The 16,414-nt window shown below is 41.8% G+C and overlaps 1 protein-coding gene and 5 non-coding genes across 7 annotated transcripts in view; 5 read left to right on the top strand and 1 right to left on the bottom strand.

Moving 5' to 3' along the window:
- Window position 1: 1 nt before the first annotated feature.
- trnam-cau (transfer RNA methionine (anticodon CAU)) lies at window positions 2-74 on the top strand. The gene has a single exon. It is a non-coding gene; the product is annotated as a tRNA-Met (tRNA).
- Window positions 75-546: 472 nt separating this feature from the next.
- trnam-cau (transfer RNA methionine (anticodon CAU)) lies at window positions 547-619 on the top strand. The gene has a single exon. It is a non-coding gene; the product is annotated as a tRNA-Met (tRNA).
- A 472-nt stretch (window positions 620-1,091) lies between these two features.
- trnam-cau (transfer RNA methionine (anticodon CAU)) lies at window positions 1,092-1,164 on the top strand. Its single transcript has one exon. It is a non-coding gene; the product is annotated as a tRNA-Met (tRNA).
- A 472-nt stretch (window positions 1,165-1,636) lies between these two features.
- Window positions 1,637-1,709, top strand: trnam-cau (transfer RNA methionine (anticodon CAU)). The gene has a single exon. It is a non-coding gene; the product is annotated as a tRNA-Met (tRNA).
- A 242-nt stretch (window positions 1,710-1,951) lies between these two features.
- On the top strand, window positions 1,952-2,024 carry trnam-cau (transfer RNA methionine (anticodon CAU)). Its single transcript has one exon. It is a non-coding gene; the product is annotated as a tRNA-Met (tRNA).
- Window positions 2,025-2,391: 367 nt separating this feature from the next.
- Window positions 2,392-16,414, bottom strand: part of l1camb (L1 cell adhesion molecule, paralog b) — a 66,853-nt gene continuing 52,830 nt past the window's right edge. The window contains exons 21-28 of one of the 2 annotated variants that reach the window (XM_061735758.1): window positions 16,280-16,402; window positions 15,068-15,244; window positions 14,602-14,712; window positions 13,307-13,456; window positions 8,330-8,461; window positions 8,164-8,233; window positions 7,158-7,169; window positions 2,392-5,435 (exon numbers count right to left, since the gene is read on the bottom strand). In XM_061735758.1, coding sequence (XP_061591742.1) covers window positions 5,177-5,435; window positions 7,158-7,169; window positions 8,164-8,233; window positions 8,330-8,461; window positions 13,307-13,456; window positions 14,602-14,712; window positions 15,068-15,244; window positions 16,280-16,402 — 1,034 coding nt within the window. In that variant the 3' untranslated portion in view covers window positions 2,392-5,176. The remainder of the gene's footprint in view (window positions 5,436-7,157; window positions 7,170-8,163; window positions 8,234-8,329; window positions 8,462-13,306; window positions 13,457-14,601; window positions 14,713-15,067; window positions 15,245-16,279; window positions 16,403-16,414) is intronic. The other variant, XM_061735759.1, reaches the window with a different exon arrangement.

Below are 16,414 nucleotides of genomic sequence, written 5' to 3'. Positions count from 1 at the left end.
GGCCTCGTTGGCGCAGTAGGCAGCGCGTCAGTCTCATAATCTGAAGGTCGTGAGTTCGACCCTCACACGGGGCATGAGTTTTGTGCTGGGCCTTCCCTCAGACCATCAAAAGAGGAGTGTAGGGTAGCCTGGTACTGTTTTCTAAAACTACTTGTACAGGATGATACCTCCGCTGCTCTCTGGACCTCCATTTGTGTTGGAACATTCAAAACACCTGTTGGGGACGTTGGAGCTAGTTGTAATCTCCTGAATGGCTGTTTGACCAGGCTCTGTCCTTTTTTCTATTACACATTGACCAAAAACGCCACCTATAGTGTAGTGTTTAGCTAGACGCTAAAAATTCTTGGAATAGATAAACAACCTACTTTCATTTATAGTGTGGTCTTTAGCTAGATGCTAGAAGCCAAGGGCATGGCATCACATGCCATGACATGGCACATGGCATATGCCACCTGCCCGACGGGTATTCAACTACGTATGCCGGGTAAAGGAGAGTCTTGGAAAGTCCATGTACCCCCAACAATCAATGTCTCTTGGTCTTTCGTGGCCTCGTTGGCGCAGTAGGCAGCGCGTCAGTCTCATAATCTGAAGGTCGTGAGTTCGACCCTCACACGGGGCATGAGTTTTGTGCTGGGCCTTCCCTCAGACCATCAAAAGAGGAGTGTAGGGTAGCCTGGTACTGTTTTCTAAAACTACTTGTACAGGATGATACCTCCGCTGCTCTCTGGACCTCCATTTGTGTTGGAACATTCAAAACACCTGTTGGGGACGTTGGAGCTAGTTGTAATCTACTGAATGGCTGTTTGACCAGGCTCTGTCCTTTTTTCTATTACACATTGACCAAAAACGCCACCTATAGTGTAGTGTTTAGCTAGACGCTAAAAATTCTTGGAATAGATAAACAACCTACTTTCATTTATAGTGTGGTCTTTAGCTAGATGCTAGAAGCCAAGGGCATGGCATCACATGCCATGACATGGCACATGGCATATGCCCCCTGCCCGACGGGTATTCAACTACATATGCCGGGTAAAGGAGAGTCTTGGAAAGTCCATGTACCCCCAACAATCAATGTCTCTTGGTCTTTTGTGGCCTTGTTGGCGCAGTAGGCAGCGCGTCAGTCTCATAATCTGAAGGTCGTGAGTTCGACCCTCACACGGGGCATGAGTTTTGTGCTGGGCCTTCCCTCAGACCATCAAAAGAGGAGTGTAGGGTAGCCTGGTACTGTTGGCTAAAACAACTTGTACAGGATGATACCTCAGCTGCTCTCTGGACCTCCATTTGTGTTGGAACATTCAAAACACCTGTTGGGGACGTTGGAGCTAGTTGTAATCTCCTGAATGGCTGTTTGACCAGGCTCTGTCCTTTTTTCTATTACACATTGACCAAAAACGCCACCTATAGTGTAGTGTTTAGCTAGACGCTAAAAATTCTTGGAATAGATAAACAACCTACTTTCATTTATAGTGTGGTCTTTAGCTAGATGCTAGAAGCTAAGGGCATGGCATCACATGCCATGACATGGCACATGGCATATGCCACCTGCCCGACGGGTATTCAACTACGTATGCCGGGTAAAGGAGAGTCTTGGAAAGTCCATGTACCCCCAACAATCAATGCCTTTTGGTCTTTCGTGGCCTCGTTGGCGCAGTAGGCAGCGCGTCAGTCTCATAATCTGAGGGTCGTGAGTTAGACCCTCACACGGGGCATGAGTTTTGTGCTGGGCCTTCCCTCAGACCATCAAAAGAGGAGTGTAGGGTAGCCTGGTACTGTTTGCTAAAACAACTTGTACAGGATGATACCTCAGCTGCTCTCTGGACCTCCATTTGTGTTGACATTGCACATGCCATATGCCACCTGCCCGACGGGTATTCAACTACGTATGCCGGGTAAAGGAGAGTTTTAGTAAGTCCATGTGCCCCCAACAATCGATGCCTTTTGGTCTTTCGTGGCCTCGTTGGCGCAGTAGGCAGCGCGTCAGTCTCATAACCTGAAGGTCGTGAGTTCGACCCTCACACAGGGCATGAGTTTTGTGCTGGGCCTTCCCTTAGTCCATCAAAAGAGGAATGTAGGGTAGCCTGGCTACAAGACAACTGTCATCAAACCGAAGCTCTAAACTGCAGAAAAGACGATGTTCAATATGCAACTGGCAGTATGACGTTAACTTGGGGACCGTCTACAAATTGCGGTTCTAATATAAAAATAAGAACTTCCCTATCACCAATTGTACCATGTTTTTGGAGACATGTTCACCACTCAATGCTTTTAATACCTGGAGCCTGAATTCAAGTTTTTGTGGCTTGCAGAGACATTTTTTACTTTACTAAATACATCAGCACACAAACATACACACTCACACAAAGTAAAGAGTCACTTGCTCAGGTCTGTCCAGTATATGTCCTTGATTATTTATTAGTTTAAAGTCTGGAGTAAGTTTGTCAAATACAGTACAGCGCACAATGCAACAGGCAGGTTCATGAGCACAACTCAGCATTGTAGTATATATCCTCTTCTGTCACATCCTTCATCAAATATTCTGCCCGAGTGGGTTTGTCTGGCACAGTTGAAGCCATGATAAACCGTCCCTGAAATCCAGTGCAGGTTCATCTGGGGCTGCAGGAAACCTCAACACATCTCTGCTGAGTCCAGTAAATCTGAGACGCATCTACTTTGGGAAGATGCAGGAGTTTTGACATTTATGACTTTTCAATAATTTGTATTATCTTCTGTGATTCTAAGCACTATACAGAACATTGATGAAGGTTGTTCTTTATGATACTATTCTTCTCTAAGCAAGCTCTGAGCTACTACAGGTTAGTGACACAATAGGAAAACTTAAAGAAATGATTCTGGTTGGGGGGATTATAACTATACATATGCTGCAGTATAGGAATACTGCAGTACAAAACCACACAAATAAATAGATAAACAAAAAATGCAGTTTGATCATTTTATAAAAGAAGTAGTAGAAATAAAAAATGACAATCTCAAGGTTTTATTTACATTAAGAGAATGAAAACAGATTCTGTAGTCCTGACAACTTAGCTCTGGATTGCTGCACTTTAAAAAAAAAATCTGCTTCTGTCCTCTCTTTCTGTCCTTAAGAAGTCCATTTTGGTACAAGGATCTGTTCTCCATATGGTTTCCATAGTCCTGCACTTGATGTAAGCATCAGAACATGTGTGTGCATATAGGAGTATCTTTCTGTCTCACATTTGACCCTTAACCGAAGAAGCAAAACTTTTCTGAAGCACTGAATCCCTTGTAAGCAGCTGTGTGGAAACAGGCTTACACTTTCATTACAGCAGTGAACACTGACTCCACCTTTTGGCCATATACATAGTGTGACTAAATAAATTAAAACTTTGAGCCCATTTCATTCTATAAACTTCGCACTACAAAAACTGAGAGGCACGTCAAATATTCAGAGCATCGCACTACTCTGATAAGGGTATCATGTAAAATCAAGCCTTATTTTGGGTTATCAGACTTTTTTTTCCCTTTTTGCATGTTGAAATCAAGCACTAAGACATTGCTCTGAAAAGTCAATTACATGCAGTTGTTTGCGTTGACTCTAATATCACTGCAGAGTTCACCACACTGCAACTTATAAAACACATTCAAGTGAAGAAAAAATCTTCACCAGTTTAAAAATGCACACTCAGTATTACGTAAAATGTAACGTATAAACAGTTAAGGGAGTGACTTTAACTGCCTGGTCCTATATTGGAGATGAATGAGTGATTGATGGACAGAAGGTGAGAAGGGGGGAGGCTCTTATGCCAACAAATCTCACTGCATCACTGCAGGCCAGAGGACAGATGTGGAAAGTGTGGACATTCGCAAAGAAGGGCATTCAAAATAACATTCATGCTTTGAACTTAATGGTTAAAAAATCAACTAAAGCCTTTTGAAAAACCTTAAGGCTGACATGTATCTTGGAATTGGGACCAAGTTGGTATACCAGTCCCTGATGCATGCACACAAATGAGTATAAATCACTTATAAAAATGCGCTTCTTAGTAAAAGATAATTGATAGTCACCTTTACATGAGAAATGAATGATACCTTAACTATGTTAAGAAAACTAAATGAGGCTTAAATTTTTGTACAAAATAAAATAAAGGCTGACACAGTTAGTAACACTACTACTTCTGCTACTGGACTCAGCTGCATCAACTGTTCAAAATCCTGAGTCTGTTTGTATACATCCTTTTATGTTCTTAGCAACTACAGTTAGTTTTAAGATCAATGATTCATCAAAAACAATAGTTTTTTAGTAACTGGTATGTTGTTGGTGCACATTCTCAGTCATGCAGGTCACCAAAAGTCTTCTGTGCTTAAATAAAAGATTACTGGACATCTTCAGGAATAACTGGACCAAGGAAAGAAGCCAATTTGTCTTATTTTTAAGCATTTACGATTCATTGGTACCGTATGTTGTGTACAACATAAAAACTATGGCACCATCCAATCAGAAAGCACTTTTCTATGTAAACAGAGACCAAATTGATTAAAAAAGAAGATACTCATGCTAAACATTAACTAACCCAGTTTAGAACAGCATAACTACCTCTGACACTGACTAAAATTCAAGTAATTCAGCTTTATTAAATAACTCAGATTTATTACTCATCTTAAACCTTTTCGAGGTCAAGGGACCTGGAGCCAGCCCGTCGACAAGTTGCCAGTCCATCAACGTACCCTTAGATCATATATTTGAATGTGATTTAATCCAGTATCTTCATTAAACTACATTACAAGTTTAAATAAGCCAAACGAGTTTTTAGTGGTTACTTCCTCAGGTTTATGACTCAAAAATGGAATGCATTATTTGAATATTTTACTTTTTTCAAGTCACCAACAAAAAAACCTAATTAACCTCAAATATGAGAAAACTGTAGAATGTTATTCGCATGACTTCTGTTATGTAATTCAAAATGAGCAGCTGATGCAGCTGGTTTATGTCCTCCTCCTTCTGTCTTATTTCCTCACATCAGAGTGAAGTGGCATCAAAGCAGTGTTTGCGTGTGTGTGTGTGTGTTAGTGAGAGTGTTGGTTGTTCTCTAGCAGGTGTTCAGACAGGCAGTGGTCTCAGTAGTGGTCTGTCCCATTGTGTTTTGTTGCAGGCATGCATGTGTTTCTATTCTTCTGCGATGTGTAAGTGTGACTTGGTCTAGCTGGGCCGATTGAGGATGCTAGACATGGATGGAGCGATAGGTGGAGGGGGGACTGCGTTAGCTGGAGAGGCTGGGTCAGAGCCTTCGTTGCCGTGGGGAGCGGGTCCTCGACCGCTGTACTGGCCGATAAAGGAGCCGTCCTCGTTGAACTGGATGTCCACACTTTCTCCATATTCAGCCAGAGAGTCGTCGCTGCCTAGTTTACTGCCATCACACAGAGACGGCTGGCTGTCGGAGCGCTTCTCATCCCCATCACTGAAACACAACGCAGACAACAAAACCTTAGTTACTGATGTAAAATATGGTATTCAAACAATCATAACGTCAAATCAAAGTATTCCAGTTTTTAATAAGCAAAAGTGCAACGCTCAAAAACAGGGATGGAAGTAATGCATTACAACACATAGGTAAAAAAAAAGTGTTAGATCTGACTTTTTTATAGCAATTTTCTTAGTTCCGGGCATACTCTTTTTTCTCACCGTCAGGAATCAGTTTCAATTCTTTGTGCACCTAATTTTGAGCCTTAAAGGGAAAGTTTCGTTTTTTACAACCTGGACCTTATTTCTGGCATTTTTTATGGTCGTATACTCACCCAGAAAAGTTTGGTGTCATTTGGAGTCCTTTGGAAGATATTAGGAGTTTTGTGCGAGCCGCTTACCCATATAATGGTAGCGAATGGGGGCACCGCGGGACACAGACGATGCAGCGTCTAAATAACACATTATTGCCGCGAAACTCGTTCATTTCTTTTATGAATCACTAGATCTGCTTCTGGGCATCTTCCAGGACCTGTTGTCTACATCCGGGGCTGTGTGTGTAACAAGGAAATCAGTTTGTAAACAAGACCTCTGAACTCATGACGTCATCTCTGTGCGCGCATCCCAGACACAGCTCTGTGTACAGCTGGAGTTCGCTACTGTTAGTTTACTGTTAGTTATTTGAAACATGTCTGAATATTTGTCAAATTCTGAGGTTGTGGACGTCCTTACCGTTTTGAGCCAGTGTATACGGCTGAAGAGCTCACTGAACAGAGGATGCGGAGGCAGAGAGAGGAACAGCTGGCCAGAGAACAACAACATGCACGTCCACGAATAGATAGTAACTGGTGGTGCTCGTGTGGACAATGTTCGCCTCTGCCAACAGAGGAGGAATGCCTTTGTTGCTCCGAGTGGGATTTGAGGCCAGGAGATGCACGCCTGGATCTTTCCATAAATGAATGCATCACAACAACAGAGTCCATGATCACGTCCATGATCCACCCGGCAGTGGTAGAGACTTTTTTTCGGGTCCCGAAAGTAAACTGGAAGAACCAGCCAAAGCCTGCAGGACCGAACGGGCAACTTTCGATTGAGTAAGTAGCCTACACACATGCATAAAAGTGTTTATTTGCCTTGAATTTAGCCAAGTCTAGCTGTACCTGTCCGGGATGCGCGCACAGAGATGACGTCATGCAGGTCAGAGCTCTTATTTACAAACTGATTTATTTGTTACACACACAGCCCCGGATGTAGACAACAGGTCCTGGAAGATGCCCAGAAGCAGATGTAGTGATTTATAAAAGAAATGAACGAGTTTCGCGGCAATAATGTGTTATTTAGACGCTGCATCGTCTGTGTCCCGCGGTGCCCCCATTCGCTACCATTATATGGAGAAGCGGCTCGCACAAAACTCCTAATATCTTCCGAAGGACTCCAAATGACACCAAACTTTTCTGGGTGAGTATACGACCATAAAAAATGCCAGAAATAAGGTCCAGGTTGTAAAAAACGAAACTTTCCCTTTAAGGAACATTTAGACCACCATAAGTAACTCTGTGTCCATGAAACTGAAAAAAATGACCCCCCAAATCATTCCAGTGTGCTACATTATTAATTCCTTTAGTTTAATTTCATGTATTGAAACATTCCATAATATTAATGAAAAAAAACATACACACAAAAGATGCAAGTGAGTCAATGAGAAGGCTGACTCCCTTACCTCTCCAGGGATCTGCAGGCAAAGCATTAAAAGAAGAAAGAAAAGTAAGATGAAAAATAATGAGATCTATATAAACAGATGTGCAATCGAATGGAAAAATAACCTGTAAAGATTTGTGAAAGATAGTGAGAAAATAATTGTTTAAGGTATCAATGCCCTTGTCTGATTAAAAAAGACTTCTTCACAGACCACCCCATCATATTCTTCTGTTTTTATTAATTTATCCTTCTTAAGATATGTTATATGAATTTTTAATTCTTTATAACTGCTATATTGATGCAACACGTGCATATCTGAAAAGACTGGAAGCCTTTCTCTCTTTCTCTACTCTAACTGAAATCATCATCTGTTTGTACTGTTTGTAAGTTAAATCATAATAAAGGGGATACTCTGTTTTTTGCCTAGAATCCGGAGCGCCCTCCACCCTTGGCAGAAATTCTGAAAGCACAAATTTGTTGCAACAATTTCTAATTTCAAAACATTAATAATATCAATAAATTGTAATTGTATTCATTATTTGTTTTTAATTAGCTAAACTAGTTCCTGCTATATCATTTAATCCCATTCTCAGTTGCAACAATGTTTGTTTTTATTTACTACTAATGTGTAAACCTATTCCATTCCATTCCAGGGTTGCGTACAGGATCCAGTGTTGTTAAACACAGCAAACACTAAACCATAAATCTCATATTTGAAAAAAAACAGTAGCTTTAGTTTACTGTAACTGGAGAAAAACTGATCACTGCAGCGTGTTCCTTCAATCATGACAATGGCTGTGGAAAAGATGACTCAGCATCTTCATTGCATGAATGGGAACTGGATTGAACACCTAAAACTCCAGAATCTAAAACACAACACAGCTGGACAAAGAAGAACATTCAGTAAGATGGGGTGTCAGACAAAAACCCATTAATGTGTAATATGTAGACCTTAGATTGATTTTTTCCAGCATCTCATGTTGAAAGCACAAGAAGGTAGCTTTTGCTAAGGCTGTCAAATAACCCACCTATACTCTCCAAAGGTCTCATCTTTTAGCCGAGCTTCAGAGTCCACCTCCTTCTCTTCTTTGTCCTTCACTGTAGAAAACAAATAATCATCTTCAATAAAATCCACTCTAACATCAAGTAAAGTCACAAATCTACAGGGAGTTGGTTGTGCCAACTTGTAAGTACCTGCATATTTGCCGCCTTTTCTACGTTTGATGAGGCAGAGGATGAGCAGTATCAGCACAAGCAGCACAATGGCACTGATGAGTCCGATCAACCAGCCTCGGGCGGCGAACCCCCCCGGCATCTCTGACGGCACTGGGAAGTAAAAGGATCTTATCAATAATGCTAGAAAATCTGTGCATCAATGACTTCAGTGCAGATGCTACTAGACCTCAGACAAGATATTAAAGACAGATATAAATAAAGAATATACAAATATGCAACAACTGAATTATAACATAAATAACAATAGAACAGAACAAGAAATAAAGTGATATTGACTATACATTAGCGCGGCATGGTTCTTGTTTGATTTGTTACAAGAGTTTCTCCGTATTTGTAACTTGTTACCTGTCATTTACGTTAAAGTGAAATTACTATGCAAGTAGTCTAGATGGAAAGTGGGGTCCACGCGCACCCCCCGGATTTTTTTATGCCACCTGATTTTTTTTAATCCTTTAAATGTCTAGTTTCAGAATTTGGTCAGTGCCAAGATCAACTAATGTCTGAAAGGCTTCATTTTCACACTTAATTGCATCTAACTCCAGACCAGAAAATTGAAATTTGAGATTGGCAAAGTAGCATATCCTATCATACATACAAGCCACAGAGACTAATAAACACATTTATTTTTGCTGCAACCACCGAGCAACGACCAAAACAACCTAGCAACCACCTAGCAACCACTTTTAAGACCCTAACTACCCTAGCAACCACCCTAGCAACCACCCTAGCAACCACACCTAAAAGAACTTAAAACCTCCTTGGTCTAGAAGGAAAATGGGTTTCAAGGGTAACCCCTATTATTTATGTCATCTACTTTTTGTTATCATCAAAGTGTCTTCTTTCAGAATTTGTCAGGTGCCAACCTGAAATCATCTCCCAAAGGCTTTATTTTTTATCCTTGTACTGCGAACCCCGACCAGAAAACTCTAAACACCGACATAGTATGTGGTGCAACTTTTGTCCTAAACAACTTACAGAGACAAATTAATACATTTTCCAAGCCAACTCTGATAGGCCATCACGTAGCAACCACCTTTAAGACCCTAGCAACCACCCTAGCAACCACCCTAGCAACCGCCTCTGTAAGTTGTTTAGGACAAAAGTTACACCACATTGTAGAGACAAATGAATATATTTACCCAGGCAACTCTGTTAAAATGAACACAATAAAATAATTGTTTATTACATTTGACTACACACTGACTGTTTAAAACAAAAATCGTAAATAAAAAGGCAAAAAAATGTGTGTAGGATGCAGTTAACTTGTGACTAATCGTCAAATTCGCCATCCCTGAGGAGATCTTCTATCTCTATTTCTTCCATTTCTAAGTCTTCATCATTCTTATACTCGTTGTCTTCTTCATCACCAGATATGTTGTTGTTGACAGCATCGGCTCCCATGTCAAGAGCCGCCTGCTCTTCCACCTCAGCTCTTTGAGCCAGTAACTTGACAAGAGTAGGAGGGAGGATGGGTCCCATTGTCCATATGGGTTCCAGTACCTCTTCGTCTGTTTTCTCCCAGCCCATGCCCGGGTCATATGCTTTTGGGCTTTCCATTATTGCCTCGGCTGCTCTCTTATAGCATGCCACCCTGTAGTTAGCCCGTTGCACATGGGGGATGAGACAGGCTTTGGGAGGACGCAGGCGTTCGAGGTCTACTGTCGACCTAGAGTCCAGGACCTTCTCGCTACCAACCATCTTCCTCAGCATCTTCGCTCGTGCTGCATCAACCGATGTTATTCGTGGTTGGCCATACATAATGCAGGTGAATTTTTCCATCTCATTTTGCAGCTCATCTGTGACGAGCCAGTCTTCACCAAGCTGTGTGAAGGCACTCTGAAGTTTTGGATTCTGCTGTAGCTTCTTAAGGGGATTTACCTTTCCCTTGCCTTTGAAGGCGCTGGTACAGTCCTCCCCGGTGAAGACATAGAATCCCAGCAGCGTGCTGCAGTACTCAGGGCCCAGTGTGTCAGCCAGTTCTGTGATATTTATGAAAGTGCGATTCTTTCCAGAGCCATGGTCCAGGTAAATAGAAAGCTGGATCTTGCTGGCATGATGGAGGAGGATCATCAGGATATCTGTGTCTGGTGTCCTCACCACACAGGACTTGTACCCCCATTTAACTGCCTGGTGTAGATACAGAACAATACGGCTATCTGTCTCCTCCTGACAGTTGTAGGTAGACGTGAGTCAGTCCTAGGTAGACGTGAGTCATTCCTAGGTAGTCGTGAGTCAGTCTTAGGTAGATGTGATTCAGTCCTAGATAGACGTGAGATAGTCATGGGTAGATGTGAAACAGTCCTAGGTAATCGTGAGTTAGCCTAGGTGAGTCTGTCCCAGGTGAGTCTATCCTAGGTAGATGTAAGTCAGTCCTAAGTAGACATGGGTCAGTCCTAGTTAGATGTGAAACAGTCGTAGGTAGACGTGAAACAGTCCTAGGTAGAAGTAAGACAGTCGTAAGTAGGAGTGAGACAGTCATAGGTAGACGTGAGTCAGTCCTAGGTAGACGTGAGTCAGTCCTAGGTAGACGTGAGTCAGTCCTAGGTAGACGTGAGTCAGTCCTAGGTAGACGTGAGTCAGTCCTAGGTAGACGTGAGTCAGTCCTAGGTAGACGTGAGTCAGTCCTAGGTAGACGTGAGACAGTCGTAGGTAGACGTGAATCAGTCCTAGGTAGACGTAAGTCAGTCCTAGGTAGATGTGAGTCAGTCCTAGGTAGATGTGAGTCAGTCCTAGGTAGATGTGAGTCAGTCCTAGGTAGACGTGAGTCAGTCGTAGGTAGACGTGAGTCAGTCCTAGGTAGACGTGAAACAGTCCTAGGTAGACGTGAGTCAGTCCTAGGTAGATGTGAAACAGTCCTAGGTAGACGTGAGTCAGTCCTAGGTAGATGTGAAACAGTCCTAGGTAGATGTGAAACAGTCGTAGGTAGATGTGAGTCAGTCCTAGGTAGACGTGAGTCAGTCCTAGGTAGATGTGAGTCAGTCCTAGGTAGACGTGAGTCAGTCCTAGGTAGATGTGAGTCAGTCCTAGGTAGACGTGAGTCAGTCCTAGGTAGATGTGAGTCAGTCCTAGGTAGACGTGAGTCAGTCCTAGGTAGACGTGAGTCAGTCCTAGGTAGATGTGAGTCAGTCCTAGGTAGACGTGAGTCAGTCCTAGGTAGATGTGAGTCAGTCCTAGGTAGACGTGAATCAGTCCTAGGTAGATGTGAAACAGTCCTAGGTAGACGTGAGTCAGTCCTAGGTAGATGTGAGTCAGTCCTAGGTAGACGTGAGTCAGTCCTAGGTAGACGTGAGTCAGTCCTAGGTAGATGTGAGTCAGTCCTAGGTAGATGTGAGTCAGTCCTAGGTAGACGTGAGTCAGTCCTAGGTAGATGTGAGTCAGTCCTAGGTAGACGTGAGTCAGTCCTAGGTAGATGTGAGTCAGTCCTAGGTAGACGTGAGTCAGTCCTAGGTAGACGTGAGTCAGTCCTAGGTAGATGTGAGTCAGTCCTAGGTAGATGTGAGTCAGTCCTAGGTAGATGTGAGTCAGTCCTAGGTAGACGTGAGTCAGTCCTAGGTAGATGTGAGTCAGTCCTAGGTAGATGTGAGTCAGTCCTAGGTAGATGTGAGTCAGTCCTAGGTAGACGTGAGTCAGTCCTAGGTAGATGTGAGTCAGTCCTAGGTAGACGTGAGTCAGTCCTAGGTAGATGTGAGTCAGTCCTAGGTAGATGTGAGTCAGTCCTAGGTAGACGTGAGTCAGTCCTAGGTAGATGTGAGTCAGTCCTAGGTAGATGTGAGTCAGTCCTAGGTAGATGTGAGTCAGTCCTAGGTAGATGTGAGTCAGTCCTAGGTAGATGTGAAACAGTCGTAGGTAGATGTGAGTCAGTCAACAACATATCTGGTGATGAAGAGGACAACGAGTATAAGAATGATGAAGACTTAGAAATGGAAGAAATAGAGATAGAAGATCTCCTCAGTGATGGTGAATTTGACGATTAGTCACAAGTTAACTGCATCCTACACACATTTTTTGCCTTTTTATTTACGATTTTTGTTTTAAACAGTCAGTGTGTAGTCAAATGTAATAAACAATTATTTTATTGTGTTCATTTTAACAGAGTTGCCTGGGTAAATATATTCATTTGTCTCTACAATGTGGTGTAACTTTTGTCCTAAACAACTTACAGAGGCGGTTGCTAGGGTGGTTGCTAGGGTGGTTGCTAGGGTCTTAAAGGTGGTTGCTACGTGATGGCCTATCAGAGTTGGCTTGGAAAATGTATTAATTTGTCTCTGTAAGTTGTTTAGGACAAAAGTTGCACCACATACTATGTCGGTGTTTAGAGTTTTCTGGTCGGGGTTCGCAGTACAAGGATAAAAAATAAAGCCTTTGGGAGATGATTTCAGGTTGGCACCTGACAAATTCTGAAAGAAGACACTTTGATGATATTAAAAAGTAGATGACATAAATAATAGGGGTTACCCTTGAAACCCATTTTCCTTCTAGACCAAGGAGGTTTTAAGTTCTTTTAGGTGTGGTTGCTAGGGTGGTTGCTAGGGTGGTTGCTAGGGTAGTTAGGGTCTTAAAAGTGGTTGCTAGGTGGTTGCTAGGTTGTTTTGGTCGTTGCTCGGTGGTTGCAGCAAAAATAAATGTGTTTATTAGTCTCTGTGGCTTGTATGTATGATAGGATATGCTACTTTGCCAATCTCAAATTTCAATTTTCTGGTCTGGAGTTAGATGCAATTAAGTGTGAAAATGAAGCCTTTCAGACATTAGTTGATCTTGGCACTGACCAAATTCTGAAACTAGACATTTAAAGGATTAAAAAAAATCAGGTGGCATAAAAAAATCCGGGGGGTGCGCGTGGACCCCACTTTCCATCTAGACTAAAGCGATTATTACTCGACAGATAGTTCAACAATGATTTAAAAATTAATTTATTTGACAAAATCCAAACATTACTTGGTCTGATGGTCCTTTGTGTAACTTCCCACAAGGTGGCATTTCCATGTTCTATCTTGAGGTGATACTGCGTTCCTGGTTGGAGGCCCGCCAGCGAATAGACACCCTGCGTAGAGTTGACGACCTCTGACTCCTCCCAACGACCGTCGGCTGCACAGGCAAACACATACATTGGAATGTCATTGTTGGGATGTTGGGTATCATTCAGTTGTCACTAGGACTGAATGTTTTCTTACAAAGAACTTGTGTACAGAAGTGATGAGTACAAGCATGTATTTCTTTAACTAGTGTGATTGCTGATAGCATTATTGTATCTTTAGGAATTTTTCTCGTTTTTTATTTTATTATTTTTCCGACGAAAGGAGGGCCTTTTTTCCCCCTAAACGTGCCCCAAAAGTCACCAAATTTTGCACGCAAGCCAGGCCTGGCGAAAAATCTGATATTTAATGGTTTGCATTAATGGGCGTGGCCTAATGGCTCAACAGCGCCCCCTAGAAAACTTCGTGCCTCAAGCCCCACAATACGGTTTGACGTACATGCACGAAAATCGGTACACACCTGTGTCATGTCGCAACTTAAAGAAAAGTCTCTTGGCGCCATGGCCGAAACCAAACAGGAAGAATTGTTTGGTCGACATTCAGATATCGACCAATCAATAATAGTAAAGAAATGTCAAAAACATTATAGGCTATGACTTTTTATTTTGTCAGTCACATAACACTTATAAAAAGTTTTTAAAAAAATAGAAAAGAAATCAGAATCAAAATATGTCAAGTTTCATATTATTTCACCACTAGGGGGAGTTGAAGGAAAAAGAAAAAATCTGTATAAAACTTGTCACTACATCCATGCACTATAAACATTAAAAACACAGTTGTACATTTGTTTTTAAATCCAGTGGCTCATATATTCAAAGCTTTTCTGATATTTATTTACTTATAATGTCCATATACTGTATTTTCTTGCTGTGAAACTTTCACAAGCTTTACCAGCAAAGCGTTCACAATAAAAGATGGAAATTTGTAACTGAGCCTGTCTTGTATCGACATTTTTTGGTGTGCTGCTTTCACCATTTTGTGGGATCTTCAACTTTACCAGCAAACATTTGTGAATATTGGCATATAAACTAAATGTCAATTTCAACTGTAGCAGCTGCCAGAAAGCAGTAGCTGATAGCTACTAGCTTTAACAGCTTTCAGACATCAAACTGCAGCATCTTCTACTGAAACTGTGCAACTACATTTAATTATTAGTGATATTTGTGTTGTCCTTGCAGTTGAGTGTCAATTTCTTACCACTCTTGCTGTAGCTGATGCGGAAGCCATGGTTCCTTTCTCGTTTACCGGGTAGCCAGCTGAAGTTGAATGCTGTATTGCTGGGGACTATGGTGATGTTTGATGGAGGAACTGGCAAGAGATCAAGTTCATGAGATAGAATAAATAAAACAAAACAACAACATTAAATGGTCTATCTATACTGTCATTTTGTATGTAATTTGTGTATTTTCCCTTCATTTCTAATATCTAGAACCTTGTGAAAATGACCTGTCAAAAAGTTTTCTTAAAATTAAAGGTTTCTTGTGCAGTCCTCCGTAACTTAATCTGACTCTACTCCTTAGTATTCAAATAATAAATAAATTGAATTAAATAACAAAAAAAAAAAACAACAACTGGGGAAGCTGTAGATTTAACCAATAACCTTCAGACTGGTGGATGAAATCATCAGATGTAACATACAGCAGACAGATCTCTGTATTCTAACCTCCATCAAGTAAGGTGGCACCCCTCAGCGTGATGGGAGGTCCTTCTCCAGCTGCGGTGCGTGCCAGCACTTTGAAGATATAGTAACTGTTGGGGTCCAGCTGGTCCAACAAAATCTGATTCAATTTGGCGTCGCTGAACGTTTGCATCTGCAGGTTGCTGTCTTGACTCTCCACTTCTAAAGGATGAAACACAAACCAGGGGGGTGTCAGCAATGGCAGAATACATACAGTATGTAGTGTTGAACTACATATATTTGACTTTTCAACTTAAGCTACATATACAAAACAATCTGGAAAGTTTAATTCCTCACATTTATGTGGGAATTACTGTTAAAGTCTCCCCGTGCTTGAGGGGTTGCGTCAGGAAGGGCATCTGGCATAAAATCAGGCCAAATCGATGTGTGGGCTATGATTCGCTGTGGCAACCTCTCTGCTCAGAGGGGTTAAGCTGAAATGGTTGATGATGATGACTTGCAAAGTACTTCAATGAGCTAGAAAATGTCAGGAAATATTGATATTGGCATGCCCTACCCATCTTGTTGCTTGTGTTTGTGGTGGTACTGGATGTGTTCAGGGCGGCTCTGGTTCTGTCTGAGGTGGTTTTTGTTGTGTTGGCTGTGGTTAATAATGGCCTATAAACCCGTGCAGCAGGTTGCTAGCAAAATGCTAGCCGTTTTGCATTGTCATTTTTTTTTTTCCCGTGATTTTTTTTTATCAGGGAGGTTGTTGGCATACATCCCCTGCGAAGCTGGGGATGTAAAATAGTGTTTCTTTCTTTTTTAGCTAGTGAAGGGCTTATGCGTGTGGGTGGATCGCAATATGGGCTTGCCACTACTGGCATAACTATAATAATAAGAAAAGGGAAACCTTTTCTGTATATTAATATATCGCCTGCGCAAACTAGTTTTTCATTTTTTTCGGGCGTGTTTTTCTTTGAGGATTTTTTTTCTTCCATATCAGAGCGGGGTCATGCCAAACCCACTGCACTGCAGCAGGTTTTTTTTTGCAATGTAAAATTTTTTTTTTTTTTCCCGCAATTTTTTTCAGGGAGGTTCTTGGCATGTACCCTGTTTCGCAGGGGGTGTTTTTTTTTTTTTTGCCAGTGAAAGGCTTATGATCGGAATACAGGCTTGCCACTACTGGCATGCCCACAATAAAAAAAAGATCAACATAAATTTAGAGCTCATTCTTACCAAACACTCAAAGCTTACCTTGCTGGTACTGCACCATATATCCAAGCAGGATGCCATTTTTTTCAAGTGGAGGAGACCAGTAAAGCATAACTGAGCTCTCTGTAGGGCTCTCAAACGTCAATGATGCAGGAGGCCCAGGAGCTGCAGAGGTAC

This window comes from Cololabis saira, chromosome 12, assembly GCF_033807715.1.
Source record: "Cololabis saira isolate AMF1-May2022 chromosome 12, fColSai1.1, whole genome shotgun sequence".
NCBI lineage: Eukaryota > Metazoa > Chordata > Actinopteri > Beloniformes > Belonidae > Cololabis > Cololabis saira.
This window is presented reverse-complemented; position numbering and strand designations above follow the sequence as displayed.